Source organism: Jaculus jaculus, chromosome 13 (genome assembly GCF_020740685.1).
Source record: "Jaculus jaculus isolate mJacJac1 chromosome 13, mJacJac1.mat.Y.cur, whole genome shotgun sequence".
In the NCBI taxonomy this organism is placed as follows: Eukaryota; Metazoa; Chordata; class Mammalia; order Rodentia; family Dipodidae; genus Jaculus; species Jaculus jaculus.
The window spans coordinates 91,859,519-91,881,963 of record NC_059114.1 but is presented as its reverse complement, the minus strand read 5'-3'; the positions used below and the strand labels follow the sequence as shown (position 1 = coordinate 91,881,963).

General features: G+C 51.1%; 1 protein-coding gene across 2 annotated transcripts in view; it reads left to right on the top strand.

Annotated features, from left to right (window-relative positions):
- Positions 1–215: 215 nt before the first annotated feature.
- Positions 216–22,445, top strand: part of Ankrd33b (ankyrin repeat domain 33B) — an 82,153-nt gene continuing 59,923 nt past the window's right edge. The window contains exon 1 of one of the 2 annotated variants that reach the window (XM_045133097.1): positions 216–542. In XM_045133097.1, coding sequence (XP_044989032.1) covers positions 216–542 — 327 coding nt within the window. Of the gene's footprint in view, positions 570–22,445 lie in introns of both variants that reach the window. The other variant, XM_045133096.1, reaches the window with a different exon arrangement.

The window sequence follows — 22,445 nt, the reverse complement described above, 5'->3', positions numbered from 1 at the left end:
GGAACGCGCCCCACCCGCCCGGAAAGCCCCCGCGGCTCCTCCCACCCCCGCACCCCGAGGGGCTTTTCTCCCCGGCGCAGCCGCCCGGCGCCGGTTCCCGCCGGGCTGCAGCGCACCCTGCCTCCGGGGCGCCGTGAGGACGGGGCGCGGTGAGCTAGGCGCGCGCCCCACAGCACGCGCCCCCGGCCCTGCCGGCCCGCGCTCCGGCCTCCAGCATGGTGCTGCTGGCCGGGCCCGGGCCGGAGGGCGGCGGGGCGCGCTGCCTGTCCCCGCGGCCGCCGACCCTGCCCCGGGGCGCGCCGGCCGGGGACGAACCAGCCGACGAGGAGGAGTTCGAGGACTTCTCCAGCCTGCCGGACACTCGGAGTATCGCGTCCGACGACTCCTTTTATCCCCCGGGAGACGAGGAGGGCTGCGGCGGGCTGAGCGCTCAGGACGCCCCCGAGGGCGTCCCCGAGGCGGCGACCCTCCTGCGCGCCGCCAGCGCTAACGACGTGGGGCTGCTGCGGGCCTTGGTGCGCCGGGGTCCGCGACCCGAGGACGTGCGGGAGACTGACCGCAACGGCCGGGTAAGTGCTTCCTGCCGGGTTTGGGTCCTCCTGCGCGCCTTCATCCCCAAGCCACCCCTGTCCTGACTCCTGGCTGGGTCCCGCGGCTTCTCTGCGGCCGCCCAGAGCGCCGGTCCTTCCCGGCGGGCAGCCGCGCGCGGCTCCGTTTGCTGCGCGCTCCGAGTGCTCATCGGGCGGGTAACGCCTCCAGCCCCGCTTCCCACCGCGCGCCGGTTCCCTTGGCCGCCCCCGGGGTCCCAGGATTCTCGCCGGAGGCCCGGCTTGATGTCGCTCCCGGGGTCCCTCACTTTGACCTGTGCGTTCCCTCCTCCCGCACCCAGGTAGGTGTCCACTCCCAGTGCCCCGCAGGAGAGCGTTCCTTCCTGCCCAGGTCCCGTACGTGCTCTCGGCTAACTCGCGGGGCCACGGAGCGGTTCCGGATTTGGAAGCGACGGGTCCTGACTGCCAGCTCTTCCCCTTGCAGCTCCTGGTGGCCCGCTTGGCGACCCGCCGGCACGATGGGCCAGTCCCTGCCACCTTGCGCACCCCGGGCAGGCAAGGCCGGGCCCGCGCAGCACTCGCCCGGGTCAGGAAGCAGGGACGTGCAGGACCCATTAATTATGTCAGCACTCGGAGAAAGCGAGAACGCGTTAAGAAACGGAAAGAAAAAGTTGGCTTGAGGAGTTCAGGCTTGTGGCAGCGTCCACCAAACACTAACAGGCGAGGCGAACACCGAGGCCGGTCCCTGTTAAGTTTCTGTTGGGTGGACGAGGGGCGCCGCCTCACCTGGTTTCCACTGTCCCCCAAGGTCCGGCGGTTTCTACAGACGCAATCCTGCCCCATCCGGAATTTTTGCTTGGGGAGCCCACAGTTAGGAAACTATGTGCTTTTAATTTGGGTCATTGGGGACCTTTGCTGCCTCCTGAGGCCGTGTGTGTGTTGGGGGGGGGGGTAGTCCCTGCCTGCGTTCTGTGCTGGGCTTAGGCGCGTGCAAAGCCAGCGAGGGTCACTTTCTGCTTGTGCTGAGCTGACGCAGCATGTGAACTTGGGCGAATAGCAGTCTGTACTTGTGATGCTGCGTCAGGGGTCGAGAACTACGGGGAGGGCAGCACCACCCTGGTGCCCTGAGGTGGCTGTAGGTGCGGGCACAGCCTTGCCCCCAGGACCCTCCTCTGCCCCACTTGGACTCCAGAGGGAGAGGAAGGGAAGGAGGTTGTTTCTTCAGCTCCACTTTCAGTTTAACTGAGTTTTCTGGAAAGATATTTGCATCAGAAACCCTTCCTTCTGGAGCAGGCGTCCACTAGCTTTAAAGGAACCCCAGGGTGCATAGGTGGGGTGGGCCGCTTTCTGGAAAGCTGGGTGGTCCCCAGCGGGCCTGGACTTCCACTCTGAGGCGCCATTGTGCTCAGCTTCTTTCTGTTCCCTTACAGGCAAAAAAGAAAAAATAAAATCACAGTTTGACAATAGTGGGGAGAACTGGCATCCGTCCCCAGAGGCCTAGTCAGACAGATGGAGTTTCCCAGCCCCTTAAAGAGACACTTTGCCCCGGCATGGACAGAGGGAAGGGCGTCTGTAGCTTGCCAGCCTTGTTTCCTCACCTGTACCATGGGAACGACAGCCCTTCCTGTGGCTGTAAGCCTGCCTGCCATCCTGCCACCTCAGTCTGAGAAGCCAGGCTCCCATGTAACCTCCTTGCCACGTTACCCCCCATCTGCTTCTCCTGTTCCCGAGGAGAGCAAGTCCCATGGTGTGCCCCTTGTGCCCTACAAAGCTTTCTCTCGTTCTGTTTCTGTCCTCTGACTGAGGACAGACACACGGGGCCTTGGTTGTTCAGGTTTGAGTCTCCTCTCAGCCCATGGCATGATGGTGGGGTCTTACATCTCTGGATCAGAAGATCGGAGCTATATACTGTGCCCTGAAAGGAGGAAGTAGGAACCTCTTTTCTTCTCCTTGGCTTCTCCATGTTGTTAATCAAACAGCCTCGTCTTGAGCAATTGCTGGAAAATTCAAGTGTGGCTAAGTCCAAAGGTCAGGGGAAAATGGATGGAGCAGTGCCCTTGGCATAGTGTTTGCTGCATGCTGATTGGCAGGCACTGTAGGGGGACCGAGATGGCTCCTGTGCCTTCCCTGTGGGGAAACCTTAGCCTAAGCTTCCACACAGAGGCCCATGTGAGGAGGGATGCGGGGAAGACCAGGGATTGAGGTTAGCCCCAAAAGCTCAGTGAGGGGAGATTGACAGAGGGGTGACAGGTGGTGGAGGACATTCTAATCAGAGATGTGGAGCCAAGGGACGGTGGCAGATGCACTGCGGTTTGCCTGTGGCATGGTGAGGAAAGAGGGGTGTGGAGCCAAGGCCTGAGAGGCCCACCTGGGCCAGGTGACCAGTGTCTCGCTTCCAGCAGCTGGCCGGGAGGTGGAAAGTTGGGAAGCAACCAACCTTGGGCTTGGATTCTGCCTTCTAGATGGCCACATGGCTTCTTCCGCAACCCTGGTAGGTGTCCTGGGAGCTCTTTGTGACCATGGCTCCTCAGCCACCCCACCCGCTAGAGCTGACTAAGGCCGGTCCCGTGTCGAGACGCTGGGGGCTCAGGTACGGTCAGCTGAGAGAACAGGTGAGTTGAGCCAAAGCTGGAGAACGCGTCTCGGAAGAGCTTTCAGGAGGGGCCAGTGCCGAGGGCCTCGAACGGGAGCTTCCTCCCAGCCTGCTGCACAGCACCGTGACTTGTGTTCATGGAAGACTTGCTCAGGGAAAGCCCCAGCCTTGGGGGAGCGGTGGAGAATCACTGATCGCACAGTGAGGCTCTGCAGCCTCGGCCAGCGTTCTCAGGGGAGACCAAGTTCAGGCCTTTCGGGTTTGCTGGCGGCCTGAGCAGCTCACCTCTTGGCAGATGAGGAGAGGATGAGCACGTGGGACTCTCTTAGGCGTGGGTAGCTGAGGACCTGCGTGTTTGGTCTACGAGGACATGCCCTTCCATGCCTCTGGACATCTGTCCACTGGAGAGGTGGGTGTGGCTCACCACTCCGTCTTCTACAACAGGCAGCGCTCCTGAAGGGCAATGGAGCGCCAAGCAGCACCTAACTATCTGTCACTTAACTCTCCCGTAACGTTGACAGCATGCTCTCCCTGTCTTCCAGACCCCGTGGGTGGTTTTGTCCCTTCCCCTGGGGACCATGAAAGCCGCCCTCGCTTCCTCTTTTTCTTAATTCAGTCTTTGGTGCTCATTACTGAACGCTCACCTCGACAGCCCTGTGACTCTTCTTAGGTGGGCGGGGGAACGTGTTTGTGCCCCTGTGATTATCGTGGAAGAGCACTTTGAATGTCAGACAGCTCCAGAACCAAATTAGACCCAGTTGTGCTAAGTTTAAAACATGGAACTTCCCTCTGGCAGAATTCTGCCTCTGCCTGTTTAAATTTCAGGAAATTTCCCAAAGGCCCCTCTGCTCATTTGTTCTGTCAGCACGGCAAAGTCCCCTTAGTGGATTGTCTTCTGTCATGCAAGAGGCTTATTTCAGTTTTTCAGATTTTTTTCTTTTGGCTGTGATCAGGACTTTGTCTTCAAAGCTATTGTTTTTGCTTGTGTTGTTGAATGCTTTAGAAAAATAAGCTTTGCAATCCCCTTTCCCTAAAGTGAGGATGGCAGTATTGGAACTGCCGTGCCCTCGTGTCTTTGCAGAGCTCCCGTGTTCAGTGTGTGTAGCCTGTGTGTGCCCCTAGAAACTCAGTTCAGAAGCTGCACTCTCAGGGCCTTGCGGGCTACAGTGGAGAGAGATTCTGGCCTCTCGCCTCCTACGCTTTCTGAAAGCCCGTGCACATGGAGAGAGGCTTGCTGTTTGCTGTTTGGGAAGGTGTGTCGGTAGTTTGATTGCATGCTCAGGCTCTGCAGTGTGGGAAGTAGGCTGAAGAGGGGGCCTTGAGCCGAACCCGAGCTTGGGGCCCGGAGCTGGGAAAGGACAGTCAGCTCACGTGGACCTGGGACGGCGTGGGTTTGTGGCAAACAGGTGCCTTTCGCTCTTCTGCTGGCCATGGTGGAGGGTCCAGACCCAGCAGCAGTAGAGAAGCTGACTGTTTGTGGTGTAAGTGTGTGAGTTATCTGTGGCTGCAGTCATGCTCTGCGTGTTAGTCAGCTCTGTGTTCCTGTATCAAAATACCTGATGTGCTGCTTTGAATTAGGGGTCCCCCATAAACTCATGCATTCTGAATGCTGGGTCCCAGCTGCTGGCAATTTGGGAATTGGAGCCTTGCTGGAGAACATGTGTTGTTGGGGGCAGGCTAGTGTGGGTTACAGCCAGCTTCACTTAAGTGTTTGTTGCAGCCTCTGCTTGCGCCCCATTTCCCCCTTCCATCGTGAGGCTTTCCCCTGAGTCTGTAAGCCAAATAAACCCCTTCCTCCCAAGCTGCTCTTGGTTGGGTGCTTTGTGCCGGCAGTGCAAAGGTGACTACATACAACTCTCAGGTGATTAACTTACAAAGAGAAGAGGAGGCTCGTGTGGGCTCATGATCTTGGAACTTAGAAGACTGGGCAGGCTCATTGTTTTGGGCCTCTGGGTGTTGGAGGACAAGGGCAGGGAGTCAGCGGTGGAGCAAACTGCAGAAAGGAAGCAGAAGACATCTCTTGGTCCTGCAGTCTCCTTTGAGAGCACATCTTCACTCACCTAGGGACATCGCACCCAGCCCCACCTCATCAGGGTTCCACCATCTCTCAGTAGCACCATGGTGGGAACAAGAGTTTAACCCCATGGGCCTTTGGGGGACATTTACCGTAGCACCATGTATCACACAGCAAAGCGACCTCACACGTTCAACAGGCATTTCTTTGGTGAGGTGGCCCAGGACAGCTGATGGAGGTTCATTGGCCCATTTGCCTGTGCCCAGATGGTAGTGAACTGCAGATGGCAGGACCCGGGCAACCTCGGCGGGATGACTCCATGTGACGCTCATCTGCCAGCAGGCTGGCCAGCTGCTTCTCCGTGGCCGGGCAGGTTGCAGGCAGGGGTGTGAACGGTGCCTCTGGGGCCCCAGCATGGCTCAGGTTTGACGCGCTTCTGTTCAGGACAGTCACGGGCCAAGCCTTAGCTCAAGGAAGACGTAGACCCGCTGCCACCGGCTGCAGAGCGGGAGTGGAGGCGACAGGGCACCAAGGCTGCTCTTGCCATCGTTGCCCGCCCGGGGAAGGCGAGGCTTGTCCAGGAACACCGAGAGCCTCTACCTTGCGGTGTCTCCACCAACTCCCAGGCCTTGGTGTGTTCAGGGGTGTGTGGCTGTCAGAGCTCCTGGGTGCTTAGGGTCTCAAGAGGCTGGAGGATTGCAGGTGACCCCCATTGATCAGAGCTGCTGTGCTGGTGACATTTTCTTGGCTGCCACAGCCTCTGGGAAGCTGTGGCCTAGAGTTCAGTCTTCAGGAGGCTGTGATGTGGGCACTGATCTCAGTGAACGAAGGGGTGAGGAGACGGACTGGTCGGTGATGGAGTTGCTCTTGCAGCTGAGCCTGGACGATGGCCAGTGCCTGGAGCCTACCATCCCCCCCCCCACCGCAGTCAGATAAAGCTGTTCTGGCCAGACCTGCATGCTACTGTGGACACTGGAACACAACAAGGGGGAGAGGGGGCCAGGATCACCTCAGGAGGGGCTTAGAGGTCTCTCAACTGGGAGCCATGGCAAGATATCCTATGGGACCCTGCGCTAAGCTCTGCCCCTGAAATAGGGCTTCCCTGTTACACTGATACTGTTCGCTGATGGGAAGTCCAGTCCCACCAAGCTACAAGTGTAAACCCTAACTCAGTGAACTGGGCTGGAGAGATGGCTTAGCAGTTAAGGCGTTTGCCTGCAAAGCCAAAGAACCCAGGTTCAAATCCCCAGGACCCATGTAAACCAGATGCACAAGAGGGCGCTTGTGTGTGGAGTTTGTTTGCAGTGGCTGGAGGCCCTGGCGTGCCTCTGTGTCTCTCTCTCAAATAAATAAAAATAAAGTTTTGTTGGTTTGTTTGTTTTAAAGAACTAAGGTGAGCTGGCAGTAAGAACTTCCAGGGGGATTCACCTGTGAATTGGCTTTTGTTTGTAAAGAAACTGATGTGTTAGCCTCAAGCACTTACTCATTTGACTTAAATTCCTTTTTATTATGGAAAGCTTCAGCCACGATGGAAAGCAGCAGAAGCGGTCCCTGTCGTCCAGTGTCTGCGTGGGCCAGTCGTCCACTGCCTGTTGACGTGTTGACGAGAAGAGCTACACTTGACCCACGTGTGCCCAGGCACGTGTGGGACGGCCACCCCAGAGTTAGAGCCGAAAGGGATTGGAGGGTTTGTGTCCGGGTGGAGGCCTGGCGGCAGACAGCAGAGCCGAGGGCAGGTCATGACTTCGAGGAGGCTCAGAAAGCTGACCCTGTCAGACCCCTCCACGGGGATTCTCAGCTTTCCATCTTCACCTCCTGGGTACCCAGAGAAGTGGGATAGCTGGGAAGACAGTGGGGGTAGCTTTGAACACCTGATTCAGCTCGTGTCCCTGACTCAAGTTCAAGCCCTCCCATCAGACTAACATGTCTATCATGTTGGTTTTTTGAGACAAGGTTTCTGCAAATAGCCCAGCCTGGCTCTACTCTCCAGATCCTCTGCGTCAGCGTTTTCAGTAGCCGGCTCTCAGGCAGGCGACACCCCGCCCAGCAGGACTGTTAGAGCCAGAAGGGATTTTAGAGAATCTTGAGTCAGCTCTCTGTCACTCGGACAAACTATCTGAGATAATCAACGGAGTAGGGGGAAAGGTTTAGTTGGACCTAAGACTACTGAGATTTTTAGCCAGGCATGGTGATGCACATCTGTAATCCCAGCACTTGGGAGCTAGAGGCAGGAAAATCATGAATGTGAGTCCATTTTGGCTGCATACAGAGAGACCCTGTTTCACAACAAGAAAATCGACAAGCAAATGACAAAACTCCTTCAGATTTCCTTTTGCTTTCTTCCTGGTAGGACAATTTCTATTTTCCTAGGGCATGGTCGCATGTTTTCTAAGTCTTAAGTTGAACATGATGAAGTTGGTACAGGTTCTCACCGTGACCTTCGCTGTAACTTAGTGACGTGCTGTTGACCCCTGCGTTCGTGGCTCTGAGCTTTCTTCGGGGAGACGCTGTCTGAAGGGTCTGTCCTCCTTTCAGAGTGTCACGTCACCATCTCCACGTTTCTTTTATTGCTCCCTTGCTTCCAGTTTCTTCTGCCTGTGCTTGTTCCTCAGAATATCACTTTTCTTTTCTCAACAAACTTTGTTAGTATTTTCATTATCTTCTAACATACGCTATGACTTCTCATTTTACCTAGGCATTATTTAGAATTACATTTAAACTTTTAAAAAAATTTTCCACCTATGTGTGTATGTTGACTGAATGTGTGTATGAATGCAGTTCGTGTGTGTGTATGCTCGTGTGTGGGAGAGCATGCCTGCATGTGTGTGGAGGCCACATGCTGATGTCAGGTGTTTTCCTCAGTCACTGTCCACCTCAGTTTTTGAGACGGGGTCTCTCACTGTACCTAGCATGCACTGGCTTGTCTCCCTAACCAGCAAGTGCAAGGATCCCTCCTGTATCCACCTCCCCAGCATTGGGATTAGGGGCTGAGGACCCTCAAGCTTGCATGACAGGCACTTGACCCACTGAACCATCTCCCTGATCCTTTTAATATGTACTTTAAGCTTTATTTAGAAAAATAAAACAATTTAGAGAACAGGGCCAATATAATATTACTTTCTTTAATTTTCCTTCCAGCACTAGAAATTGAACCTAGAGCCTCCTGCAAACATTCCATGCAGTATCCTTGTATCCCCAGCCTTTGTTAGTCAATTGAAACCAGCATCATGGCCCCCAGGCCAGGAATTCTAAATAGCTATAGGATATCTTTAAGATATTTCTAAATTAAGTCAAAACATATTAAAACAATATGTAGTTTATGTTTTTGAAAGAAATAAGAATGTAAAGAAATTGTTAAGTTGAACAAAGAATTACGTTTCATTTAAGAAGGCTGGGAAGTAGTTCATGTAGCTAATCTGACATCATGGTGTGAGTGTGTGTGTGGGGGGGAGTGGGGAGGATGTTGTCCAGGCTCTCACTGTGGCTTCTCTTCAGCTTCCTGATCACCATTGACAGCATTCAGACAAGACAGGCACATGGCGTTCACTGCTGAAGATCGCCAGCATTCAGTACTCCCAGGGGGTGAGAGTGGCTAGCGGCCAGACAGACCATTTTCCAGATCTACATATTAGACAGATTTTATTCTATTTCCAAAGTCTCTGGAACAAGCTTTTCTGAGGAGCACTTTCTGGTCTAGACCTGTTTGGCTGGACTGTAAGAGGAGGGGCAGTGAAACGTAGCGCACGCTCATTAGTGTGTGACCTGGAAAGACGCTAGGGCTCCTAGAACCTGGTTTGGGAAGTTACCAAGGAGTCACTTTCAGGGCAACTCAGGATGCCATGTCTCCTCCCAGGACGGAGCCGGGCTTCAGCGCACATCATCTGACCAGTCGCAGAGTCCCGTAGCTCCAGTCTTGGTTTCACAGGTTGTTAATGAGGAGGAGGGGTCCAGCCCTAGTGTGCTGCAGACTTTCTCCTCCCTGACTAGTCATCTGGCAATACCAAGAAGTCATGGCTGAGAAGGTGGTTAACGGAAACAAGAGGACTGGATGGCACTGGGGAGAAGGATGCCATTTTGAGCTGTCCCTGAAGACGATGACTGTGGCCTCTCCTATATCTCAGAAGTTCAGGTTTTAAGCGGAGTAAGATTTTAGGGATTCTTGACGTCATGAGGCACGTTATGTGTGTGTAGAGGGCTTTGAGGGAGACCTGTAAATAGTGTTTCTGCACTGAGAGGGTTGAAGTTGGTTCTTGCTTGCTTCTACCAAGTCAAGAGGTATGAAAATTAAGGTAGGTGCGAAATGTTGGGCGACGCTTGGCTCAATGGCAGAATTGGATTAGAGTGGTGAGATTTGAAAATAATTTTCAAGTAAGAGAGTAATGATCACAAGCTTCTAAAGTCACACGTATATCAGAGCAAGGAGGCTCACACCAGAAGTGGGCATGAGATGGATGGGAAATTCATCATTTCTTTCTGGCTTCTGGTTCTAGGGGGCTCAGCTGGCTCTTGAGCTGGAGCCCATACCTCGCCAGAGACCTTCCAGGCAAGAGAGCAAGAGAGGCATAGGCTTCTGGTTGAAGAGCCAAGGGTCATCATGTCCTTGTGCTCCTGGGGGTGCCAGGGAAGGGTGATAACTAAATTCACAGTGGACCTTTTTCTTTTAAAAAAAAAATTGTGTGTGTGTGTGTGTGTGAGAGAGAGAGAGAGAGAGAGAGAGAGAGAGAGAGAGAGAGAGAGAGAGACATTCGGGGCAGACGCTTGCACCACTTCTTGCATCTGACTTCTATAGGAGGTTTGGTACTTAGACCTAGGCCTGGCTTTGCCAGCAAGTGCCTTTAACCATGGAACTGTCTTCCCTGCCCCTACTAGACCCTTCCTGAGATGAAGGAAAGTATATTGCTGTTTGTCTCTTTGTCTGTCGATTTCTCTGATGTTGCTGGGATGGGGACCCAGGACCTCATGCATACTAGGCAAATATCCTACCACTGCGTTATGCTCTTGGCCCCTGAAGTTGCCTTAGAAATAAAGAAAGGAGCTGGGGCTTTTGGGGCAGGCCCGAAATCCCAGCTATTGAAGAGGCCAAGGCGAGGGATCAAAAGTTCAAAGCCAGCCTGGGAAATTGAGTGAGATTCTGTCTGAAAATAGTAAAATGAGAGCTGGGGAATTGGTTTAGTGGTAAACAGGTTACTTAGCAGGTGTAAGGTCCTGGGTTCAATCCCTAGTACTGGGGAAAAAATAAAGCAGATGAGGGCTAGGAAGTCATGCTGACTGAAACAAAAGATGATATCATACAATTAAATATATGTGATTCAGTAGAATCTTCCTGAGTAATGCAGGTGTCGTGCTGGAGACGGGGTGAGGGTTTGGAGAGAAGACGCAGCGCTACCATGAAGGCAGCTGGACAGGCCTTGCGGGGGTGGGCCAGCTCTGCACCTGGCCGTCGTGGTTATGGGGAGACATTTGAAGGTTAAAACTGCACGGAACACATGTGCACACCCTCTTGCACACACATGCACATGTGTGAGCGCATGCGGAGCAGGTGGAGCTGGGTGAGCGCTGGTGGCAGCAGTGTGAAGTTCACGGTGGTGCTTTGTGCCATCACTATGCAGGACACTGTCATCAGGAAGGAACATGGGAGACCACGACTTCCCGTGGCCCTGTAACTGTTCAAAGATAAGGTCTAAGCACGACGGGCTCCCTTTTGTTGTCATGCTCCACTTCCTGCCTGGATTTATGTTTGGCAATGCATTTGGAATGAACTGGGCTCCTGGCAGACGTGGGGTCGTAGCTGGGAACTGCCCTTCCCACTTTGACCACGCCCTGGCCGCCGGCCTCCCTCCAGCCGCCAAGAGGGTCTGAGACTGCAATTATGCTGCTGGATTAGCTAACATGACCTTTAATTAGTGTCTCTTTCATTTCGCCACATTTCTTCTACCTTTTGCAGAGAAACAATTGAAAAGTTTCTTATAGCTGATCAGGTGTAAACACTGCTAGTTTCATGCTTTAGCAATCATAATGGCTGTTTGTTAGGCATTTACTAAGTTTTGTTGCTTTATACTAATGATGACAATTAATGTGCAGAAGCTGGTTTCTGGTGAATTAGTCATTTATGTTTTATTGCTCTCAGGCACCTCCACAGTAGATAATTAGCCAATAATTTAATTTACTGTTTGTTTGAAAAATGAGGGAGATGTGCATTTCCTCTTTACTCTGGGCTTCCCACCCCAATTAGATCCACTTTTGGAAAGGAAAGCTGGGTCAGAGCTGGGGATGATGGTGGGACTATTGGACATCCCAAGCAGCGGCATCAGAGTCACTGGGAACTTTGCGCTAATGTGGGGTCTCAGGTCCTGCCGTACACTGCTCACCCAGGCTCTGCATTTCAGGTGCAATGAGTTCCAAGAAGCCCTACAAATTATATTGAAGAGAAGTTGAGTTTTACACAAGGATGAGAGTCCAGGTCAAAGATGACTGCCCAGGATGGGCACCTGGTCCTAGATGTACCATTTGAGCTTTTGATCCTGTGTTTCCTTAAGTTCTGGAATTGGAGAAGCTTATAATGACGATAATAACACCTTCCTCTCACTCTCCAGACTTGAACTTTAAGTAGAAAGCATCTGGCTCCTGTGGGTGAATTAATAATTGTCACTTTTCCAATATGGTTGGTTCCATTTTGCCAAGGGAAAAGGTGGAAATGAGTAAATGTTTAGACAAATGGGGATTTTAAAGAAAAGGGACGAGCTGGGCCTGGCATGGAGGAGGTGGCTCAGTGGTCAGAGGTGCTTGCTTGCAAAGCTTGACGGTCCAGGTTCAGTTCCTAAGCCACCCACATGAGCTGGATGCAAAATATGGTTCAGGTCTCTGATTTGCTGATAGCTGCAAGATGCCTTTGTGTGTATACACACACACATGCACGCATGCCAGAAACACTTTTTTACAAACGTAAAGAGAGGGAATGGAGGGATGGCTCAGCAGGTAAGAGTGCTAGCCATACACATATGAGGGCCCACAGGGCCTTAGTTTGATCCCCAGAACCCATGTAGAAATCTGGGCGTGGTCACTCGTGCCTGTTACCCCACCCTGTTAGGGCACAGACTGGAATCTCTAGGGCCACTGTGATGGAAAAAGTCAGCTCCAGGTTCAGTGCGAAACACTGTCCTATGGAGACAGCATGGATAGAGGACACCTCAAGTTCTTCTCTGGCCTCCACATGTGTGGACATGGGGCGTGCATGTGCATACATGTACATACGTGCACCACTCACACTGTACACACACCCCACACCACATACCCTGCACTCAGACACCAAAAGGGAAAAGGGGACCAGGTGTGGCGGCTCATAACTTTCATCTCAGTACTAGATTGACTTAGGAGGGTTGCTGTGCACTTGAAGGCCAGCCTAGGTTACAGTGTAAGTCCTGTCTCCAAAGGAAGACAGACCAATTCTGAGTCAAGTGTCGTGGCACAGGTCTGAGGCCAGAGGAATGCATGAGCGCATGTTGAGGCTCTCGCTGGTGGCGTCCTCATCCGCGTGCATCTTGAGGGCACCTTTGGCTCCAGGTGGGTGGACACTGAGAAGCAGCCTCAGAGAAAGGAGCGGTGGTGGGTCGTTGTCATGAGCCAGAGCCAGAGCCAGAGCCAGAGCCAGAGCTGGGGAACTGAGTGAGGAGAGCATTTTGGGGAGCCCGTGGCTGCAGTGTTGGCGATGGTCACTGCCTCTGGCCTTCCTGGAGCGCTGCAGTTGGGGTGCGGCCCCATCCTGGACCACCTGGTCTGGCAGGGTGGACTGTGTCCGATGTTGCAGTCAGCAAGCAGTGGCGTTGGGGGTCCCGAAGGGTCCCGATTTCCGTTTCTCTCAGTGCAGTGAAGGTGTGCACACATCCAGGGGCAGCCCCTCCCCTGCCCTGCCCAGCCGGCACCATTCCTTCTGGATCTGCAGATCTGCAGCGTTGCAGCTTTAACGCTCCGGGGACGCGGCTCCTCCGCCAGCTCTGCTGCCAGTGGGGTTAGGGTTTTTCCTTTGGTATTAGTTAGTTCATGGGTAGGTTTCTAGGAAATGAATTCTAGGTCCAGCAGAGCCAGGCTCAGTTCATGTAGTAAGTACTTTGAATCCAGCTTGCTGTGTCTTGGCGCCCCTTTTCCTGGGGAGTGCAGATGCCCTGAGGATTGCAGAGGCGTGCTTCAGAAAGTTCCTAAAAGGACAGACCCGCAGAACATCTTGTCATCCCTAAGTTGTCTGCTCAAGAACGGACTGGACTGGGTCCTCGTAGCTTACCTGGTGTGCACTGTAGTGAGCGAGGTGGCCACTGGGTAGAACTCAGTCCATAGGACAAGCAGCCCACACTGGGTTCTTTCAAGTGGGAGAGCAGCCACCAGGAGAGCGGAGTACACGCGCCTTCTCGCGAGGCTTTTGGAAGGTGGGGAGCCCTTCATCAGGGAGGGGCTGGGTGCAGAGGAAAGACAAACGTTTAGCCTCCACCAATGCTGAAAGCAGAGCAAATATAGTTGCTTATGACACCCTAGGAAAACTTTGGTGAGTTTGTTTTTAATAAAAAATCATTTTTAACTTCTTTGGAATGAAAACAAATTGGAATCGTTTGAGCTTGTTTTTGATGAGGCATAGGACGATTGGGTTAATTAAGAAAAGGTAAAACCGTTCTCATTTGGTGGAGGTAGTCCGAGTGACTCCATGAGCCATCTTACTGGATCCCAGAATACTTAAGGTGCTCCTAACTTTACTGTTTATTCCTTATTTCAGTTCAGTTGTGGGGTGGGGGTTGAAAACCATTAACAGCTCTTATCCTTTTGTTTGTACTGGGCAGGTTCATCTCCCCGTATGCAAATAGGTTGCCCTGGCAATGAGCTCTGGCCAATACAGAAAAGCCATGGGTTTCTTTTTTTTTTTTTTTATTAACATTTTCCATGATTATAAAATATATCCCATGGTAATTCCCTCCCTCCCCACCCCCACACTTTCCCGTTTGAAATTCCATTCTCCATCATATTACCTCCCCATTACAATCATTGTAATTACATATATACAATATCAACCTATTAAGTATCCTCCTCCCTTCCTTTCTCCACCCTTTATGTCTCCTTTTCAACTTACTGGCCTCTGCTACTAAGTATTTTCATTCTCACACAGAAGCCCAGTCATCTGTAGCTAGGATCCACATATGAGAGAGAACATGTGGCGCTTGGCTTTCTGGGCCTGGGTTACCTGACTTAGTATAATACTTTCCAGGTCCATCCATTTTTCTGCAAATTTCATAACTTCATTTTTCTTTACCGCTGAGTAGAACTCCATTGTATAAATGTACCACATCTTCATTATCCACTCATCTGTTGAGGGACATCTAGGCTGGTTCCATTTCCCAGCTATTATAAATTGAGCAGCAATAAACATGGTTGAGCATGTACTTCTAAGGAAATGAGATGAGTCCTTTGGATATATGCCTAGGAGCTCTATAGCTGGGTCATATGGTAGATCAATCTCTAGCTGCTTTAGGAACCTCCACACTGTTTTCCACAATGGCTGGACCAGATTGCATTCCCACCAGCAGTGCAGAAGGGTTCCTCTTTTTCCACATCCCCGCCAACATTTATGATCATTTGTTTTCATGATGGTGGCCAATCTGACAGGAGTGAGATGGAATCTCAATGTAGTTTTAATCTGCATTTCCCTGATGACTAGTGACGTAGAACATTTTTTTAGATGCTTATATGCCATTCGTATTTCTTCCTTTGAGAACTCTCTATTTAGCTCCATAGGCCATTTTTTTATTGGCTTGTTTGATTCCTTATTATTTAACTTTTTGAGTTCTTTGTATATCCTAGATATTAATCCTCTATCAGATATATAGCTGGCGAAGATTTTTTCCCATTCTGTAGGTTGCCTCTTTGCTTTTTTCACTGTGTCCTTTGCGGTGCAAAATCTTTGTAATTTCATTAGGTCCCAGTGGTTAATCTGTGGTTTTATTGCCTGAGCAATTGGGGTTGTAGTCAGAAAGTCTTTGCCAAGACCAATATGTTGAAGGGTTTCCCCTACTTTTTCCTCTAGCAGTTTCAAAGTTTCCGGTCTGATGTTAAGGTCTTTAATCCATTTGGACTTAATTCTTGTGCATGGCGAGAGAGAAGAATCTATGTTCATCCTTCTGCAGATATTTATCCAGTTTTCAAAACACCATTTGCTGAAGAGGCTGTCTCTTCTCCAATGGGTATTTTTGGCATTTTTATCGAATATCAGGTGGCTATAGCTACTTGGGCTTACATCTGGGTCCTCTATTCTGTTCCACTGATCTACATGTCTGTTTTTGTGCCAGTACCATGCTGTTTTTGTTACTATGGCTCTGTAGTATAGGTTAAAATCAGGTATGGTGATACCACCAGCCTCTTTTTTGTTGCTCAGTATTATTTTAGATATTCGAGGTTTTTTGTGATTCCAAATGAATTTTTGGATTGTTTTTTCTATTTCCATGAAGAAAGCCTTTGGAATTTTGATAGGGATTGCATTAAATGTGTAGATTGCTTTAGGTAAGATTGCCATTTTCACGATATTGATTCTTCCAATCCAGGAACAAGGGATGTTTCTCCACTTTCTAGTGTCTTCTGCAATTTCTCGCTTGAGTGTTTTAAAGTTCTCATTGTATAGATTCTTTACTTCCTTGGTTAGGTTTATTCCAAGATATTTTATTTTTTTTTGATGCAATTGTGAATGGGAGTGATTCTCTGATTTCATCCTCTGTGTGTTTGTTGTTAGCATATATGAAGGCTACTGATTTCTGTGTATTTATTTTGTATCCTGCTACATTGCTGTAGGTTTTGATCAGCTCTAATAGCTTGCTAGTAGAGTCTTTAGGGTCCTTTATGTATAGAATCATGTCATCTGCAAATAATGATAACTTGATTTCTTCCTTTCCAATTTGTATCCCTTTTATGTGTGTCTCTTGCCTTATTGCTATGGCTAAGACTTCCAAAACTATATTAAATAGAAGTGGGGACAGTGGACACCCTTGTCTTGTTCCTGATTTTAGTGGAAAAGCTTCCAGTTTTTCCCCATTTAGTAATATGTTGGCTGTAGGCTTGTCATAAATAGCCTTTATTATATTGAGATATGTTCCTTCTATTCGCCATGGGTTTCTTAATCAATAACATTGAAAAAGTCTCTGCTGAATAATAGCATTTCAAAAGAATGGACAGGTCTGAACTTTTCTTGTGAAAACAATATCAAATGTTAAGGAATAATGAAAACAGTGTGTGCTTTGGACCTCCACTTGCAGATGAGGTATGCAACTTTAAAAACAGTTGACTAGAACTATGTTTGCATAACTTTTTTCTCAATTTTTATTAAAATTTTCCATGATTATAAAAAATACCCCATGGTGATACCCTCCCCCCCTTTCCCTTTGAAATTCCATTCTCCATCATATCCCCTCCCCATCTCAATCAGTCTCTCTTTTACTTTGATGCCATGATCTTTCCCTCCTCTTATGATGGTCTTGTGTAGGTAGTGTCAGGCACTATGATGTCATGGATATGCAGGCCACTTTATGTCTGGAGGGAGCAAGTTATAAGGAGTCCTACCCTTCCTTTGGCTCTTACATTCTTTCCGCCACCTCTTCCGCATTAGACCCTGAGCCTTGGAAAGTGTGATTAAGATGTTACTCAGTACTCCAATCACTTCTTTCCAGCACTATGATACCTTCTGAGTAACCCCAAGGTCACTGCCATCTGAAAAGAGAAGATTGTCTACCCAAAGTGAGAGTAGCTGTTAATATAAGGGTATAAATATTAAGAGAAGTGCTTACTGGGCAGTTTGAGAAGCATAATATATACATTTCTCAGACATCAGCAGATGTTACACCCCTAGGGCTCATGACTACCCCTTTTTTAAGTTTTCAGTATCAAGGATGCATTCTTTTTGCATAACTTTGAAAGTCATGTTTTCCTCTTTTCTTTTGTAGCCCAGGTGGCCTTGAACTCACTCTGTACCGAAGCTGGTATTGAACTCACTATGTTGCCAGGGCTGGCCTTAAACTCACTATGTAGCCTGGGGTAGCCTCAAACTTGTGGTGCCCCTCCTGCCTTGGCCTCCTGAGTGCCGTGATTGTGGAAGGATTTCCAGGAAGAAGCAGGCACTTGTAACTGTGTGACCATTCTGTGACATTTTCAGTGGGGGTGAACAGCACTGACACTTCAGTGTCCCGACCACGCCACACACCCAACCCTGCCAGCACCTTATTCTGATGTCCTGTGGCTCCCTGTACATGATACGGAGTTGAGCCTGACCCGTGGGACGCTGTTCTTTTCCTGCCGACCTGTCCAGTGTCCCTGGCCACTCAGCCTGAAACTCCAGTGCATTGCCTCAGAGACTGATGCCCTCGGCCTTGCGAGGGTTGTGTGGAGGGCATCTGGATGCTTGCTGCTTCTGTGCATTCACTGGCAGGGTTTCCCTCTGCCTCCCATGGTCCTGGCCAGTCCTCTGTACACAGTGGTCTGACCCATCCTGTGAAGGTCCCAAAAATGCTCTGTGGCTGGGGGTCCTGACCTCCACAGCCCCCACCCCCGTTCCGTCCTGGAACCTCTTCCCACGCAGGCTCTGCTTCGTGGCCCTTTGGACTGCCCGGTGCCCCCTCCTGCCTTTGGCTGTTTCTGAGGCTTTCTTTGCCTTGTGGTGGCTCATTTCCCATGTCATCTGTGGTAGCCAGGCACTGGATCAGATGCTTGTCCAGATTTTGCTGTGCACAGATTTTGGAGCCATGGTCAGCATTTATGGTCAGTTGACTTTAACTCAGAAAAGTTACCCTTGGGCTGCAGAGGTAGCTTGCTCAGTGGTTAGGGCACCTGCCTGCGAAGCGCAAGGACCAAGGTTCACCTCTCCAGGTCCCATATAAACCAGATGCACAAGGTGACCCACGCAGGCAAGGTCGCACGTGTGCACAAGGTGCACACATGTCTGGAGTTCCATTGCAGTGGCTGGAGGCTCTGGCGCACCAATTGTTCCTCATTAAAAAAAAAAATTACACCAGGCGTGGTGGCACACGCCTTTAATCCCAGCACTTGGGAGGCAGAGGTAGGAGGATTGCCGTGAGTTCGAGACCACTCTGAGACTCCATAGTGAATTCCAGGTTAGCCTGGGCTAGAGTGAGACCCTACCTCGAAAAACCAATAAATAAATAAGTAGAATTACAACAAAAAAAGGTCACCCTTCACAATGTGGATGAAACTCATGCAAATAGTCCACGATTTTTTAAACTATTTTTTATTTTAATTTATTTATTTTATAGAGAAAGAGGGAAGGATGGAAGGAGGGAGGGAGAGAGAGACAGGGAGAGAGAGAACGAATGGGCACACAAACTCCAGCATGCGCCACCTTGTGCATCTGGCTAACGTGGGTCCTGGGGAGTTGAACCTGGGCTCTTTGGCTTTACAGGAAAATTCCCTTCAGCCTCCAAGTCCACAATTTTATGTACACAAACTGATATCCCCTGAAGAAGAAAATCGACACCACAGCATGGCAAGGCATGGTGCTCCCAGCCCGGGAAGTCAGCTACAGGCTCGGCTCATAGTGAGCTCCAGGCTGGCTGTGGTTAGCACAAGATCCTGCCTCAAAACAACAACAAACGAGGAGCCAAGCCAAGCCTCCAGCCCTGCTGCGCCAGCTCCGAGCTTCCAGCCTCAGGACTGCCCCGTGGATCTGGACTCTGCAGCCCCCACCAGCGTGTGAGCCAGTTCCTTAAAATAAATCATGTCGTGTCTGAGCTTTCTATGGGCCCAGTGTCTCCGGAGAGCCCCGGTGGATGCTGTGGTAGCAATATGGCCCGCTGGCACAGCCTCACCATCTTGTGGTCTTGTGGAGTTGCCAGCTCAGCTCCAGGCTGCTGTGCCAAGAGGGTCACAGTGGGATGGGCAGGACGCCTCCCTCTGGCTTCTGCTTTCCCGCCTCGGGCTGCCTTCCTGAGCTCACAGCCTGCGGAGCTCACCCTGGCCAGGGCTCTGCTGAGACTGCTTAGAAATTCTTGATTTTGAATTGAGGTCTACATTGCAGCTTCTTCCTCATCCTCCTTCTCTTCTTCCTCTTCTGTTTTTCCCTTTATTTATTTATTTATATGACAGAGAAAGAGGGGGTAGAGAGAGAGAATGGGCGCGCCAGGCCCTCTAGCCACTGCAAACGAACTCTAGACACGTGCGCTCCCTTGTGCAGCTGGCTAACGTGGGTCCTGGGGAATAGAACCTGGGTCCTTTGGCTTTGCAAGTGAACGCCTTAACTGCTCAGCCATCTCTCCAGCCCCCCTCTTTTTTGAGAGATGACCTCACTGTGAAACCCAGTGAGACTCCAAACTCATAATCCTTCTGCCTCAGCCTCCCAAGTGCTGTACTTCAGATGTGCACCACCACGCCTGCATTTTCAGCTTGCACGGGAGTGTAAATTTTGCAGCTGGTTCTACCTGGCGCCACCCCCACCCCCAGCATGATGAGTAAGGATTGGTGGATATCTTCCAAGAAGCTTGTTCAGCCGTGTGACAGGATCCTCTGCCTATTCATTTTCAAACTCTGAAGCTCAACAGAACTTGGTGCAGGTGCTTGGTGGCCCATATGTGTTGGCCCAATAAAGATTGGATACCATGTCCTGCCTCCAATTGTCCTTGATTTTTTACAACCCTGGAGTCAGCCCAACCCTCCTCACCTCCCTCAGTAACTACACCAGGATGGTTACCCACGGTTCACTGGGGCCTCATTTAAATGAATGCTCTCATCCCGGGTGATCTGCCATTCCCTGGCCATGGCCGCGCCACCTGTCCTTTTCCCACCTCAGATGCCCCTTCCCACGAACGCCTCCATGTCCCTTTGTCACGGCGAGGCCACCTCAGATGCCCCTTCCCATGAACGCCTCCATGTCCCTTCGCTGCACAGCTTCTGTCCAGCTCTGGACTTTGCCGTATTCTATAGCGTGCTGGTGACAAAGCTGTCATTGCCCATTGCTTACGAGTACGGGCTGGTGAAAACTTGCTCAGCCCTGTGACAGGACCCTGCGGCTCTTCGTCTTTAAACTCTGAAGCCCGGCAGAGCTTGGTGCAGGTGCCTGATGGTTCATTGTATGTCCAATGAAGTTTGAGTACCATGTCCCACCACTAACTACCCTTGATTTTGACAACTCCCCCTTGCTCCTCGACCTATGAGGAGGTCACATACAATATACATGTCCTCACTGTAAAATATCATGAATTGAAAAAGCATGTAAGCCAAGCCTGGTGGTCCATACCTATGCCTGTAATGCCAGCTCTGGGCTGCTTGAGGAAAAAGGATTGCTGTGAAGTGAGGCTGGCCCGGGCTACATGGTGGGTTGCAGACCTGGCTTACAGAGTGACACCCTGTCTTAACCCCTTCCCTCACTCCAAAACGGTAAGTGCATTTAGCACCTTTCCTGCTGAGCCCTGTAGCTTAGCCCCGCCCAGCAGGGCGCATGGTGGGCTGCTGCTCTCCAGCCTTGGGAAGGAAGACGGCGGGACTTGGCCTAGGGGCGAAGTAAGCCTAAACTCAAAACTTAAAGTTTCCACTGGACACACATTACTCTCTCTCAGACCATCACAGTGAATGTCGGAACTCTAAGGTGAATAATGGTGATTGGAGGTTTCTCTATTTCAAAATACAACAGGACTTCCCCGGCCCACATAACTTGCATGTGAGGATTTTCTTGTGTGAATTGTGGGGTGCTTGGTGGTGGTGTATCCCACAAGATACCAGGATCAACACTCTTCCCTCAGATTACACTTATTATTTGCAAGTGTGGGGGGGGAGTAAAGGGCCTCCAGCTGATGAAGGGACTATTGATTAAAGACCAACAGCTCGAGGCCTTGTTGTTTGGAAGTCTAAGGAAAGCATTCCAGACAGAAGGAGCTGTGGGATAGTTTGGAATGTTCTCGCAGCCAGGACAGGTAGCACTGCCGGGGCAGAGCAGAGTGGGGCTGACTGCGTGAGCCCTGTGGTCACTGAGCGCTGGCTGTTTGGCTGGGACCTGCCCACCTGAGCACTTTCACTGGACACCGTGGTAGAGATTAGGACAGGCAGCCTTCTTTAGTGGGTAGCTAATTAGAGACGCAAGGCAGCTCCTGTCCCAGCCTGCCCCTGACTCCCGGGTGCCTGTGTGAGAGCTGAGAGCGCGCTCCTGTTCTCTCCACTTCCTCCTTCTTCCTAGGAGGTTTCTTCTGGCAGGGTGAGGGGCTGTTTCGGAGCCTGCGCCTTCTCTGTCACCTGCCAACCAATCAAGGTCCCTGTCTACCTTTACAAGTAACCAGTGAAGTTCATCCCAGCTAGATGCCTAATTTATATATAGGCACTGACCTGTCAAACTCCCAAATACATAAAAACTGCCCCAGAACGCTGGCTGGCTACCCGTTGTGCCAGGACCCCCTCCTCCACAGAGAGCTTTTCTGTACTTTAACTTTCCGTGGAGCTGCCTGCTTGCCCTTCAGCTGACCTCGATTGTATTGCAATAGGCAGGCAGGGAACTGGACCCTGGAAGCTGGTAACAACAGGGGGTTTAGTGGGTGACTGCACGGGTGAAGGGAGACGCTGAGAAGTGGGCAGGCTCTCTAGGTGCTGTAGGCTCCTGCCAGCCCGCAGCCCGTGGCTGCTGGGTGTGCCAAGGATGTCCTGCTGGGCACCGGCGTGGTGCAGAGGCCAATGGGCATCCAGCCGTGCTGTGGTCCTGAGTCAAATGGAGGGTCTCCCTGTGTGACCCCATCCCTTGCTCCTAGCCTTAACACACATGAACCAGGTCTCTCAGTATCAGGTCTGACCTTGAGTTCTGTGTTAACGTGGCTGTGTCATCTACGCCCACTGCTGGTTACATGGTATTCCTTTCTCCTTATGTGACAGCATGGAGTAATGCAGCTGGACCCGAGGAAGAAAGGAGGGCAGTGCTGGTGCCCAGCCAGGACTGGGCTCTGCTGAGGCTGCTTAGAATCATTGTTGAGTCTCATGTGGTGGTGGGACACAGTGTGCCTGGGGCTTCTGTGGCTGTGTGCCCACTTGTGTGTCTTATCACTGAATTGATGAATCAATTAATTTGTATGTGTGAGAGAGAGCACCAGGGTCTCCTGTTGCTGCAAACAAACACCAGACCCATGAGTCACCTGGCCTCTGGCTTTACAGGGGTGAGGGAATCAAACCCAGGGCAGGAGGCATTGCAGGCAAGGCCTTTGATCGCCGGGCTGTCTTCCCAGCCCTCATGTGTGTTTTTGTATTACTTCCCTCGGTTCCCTCGGTTTTCTACATTCTGTCAGATGAC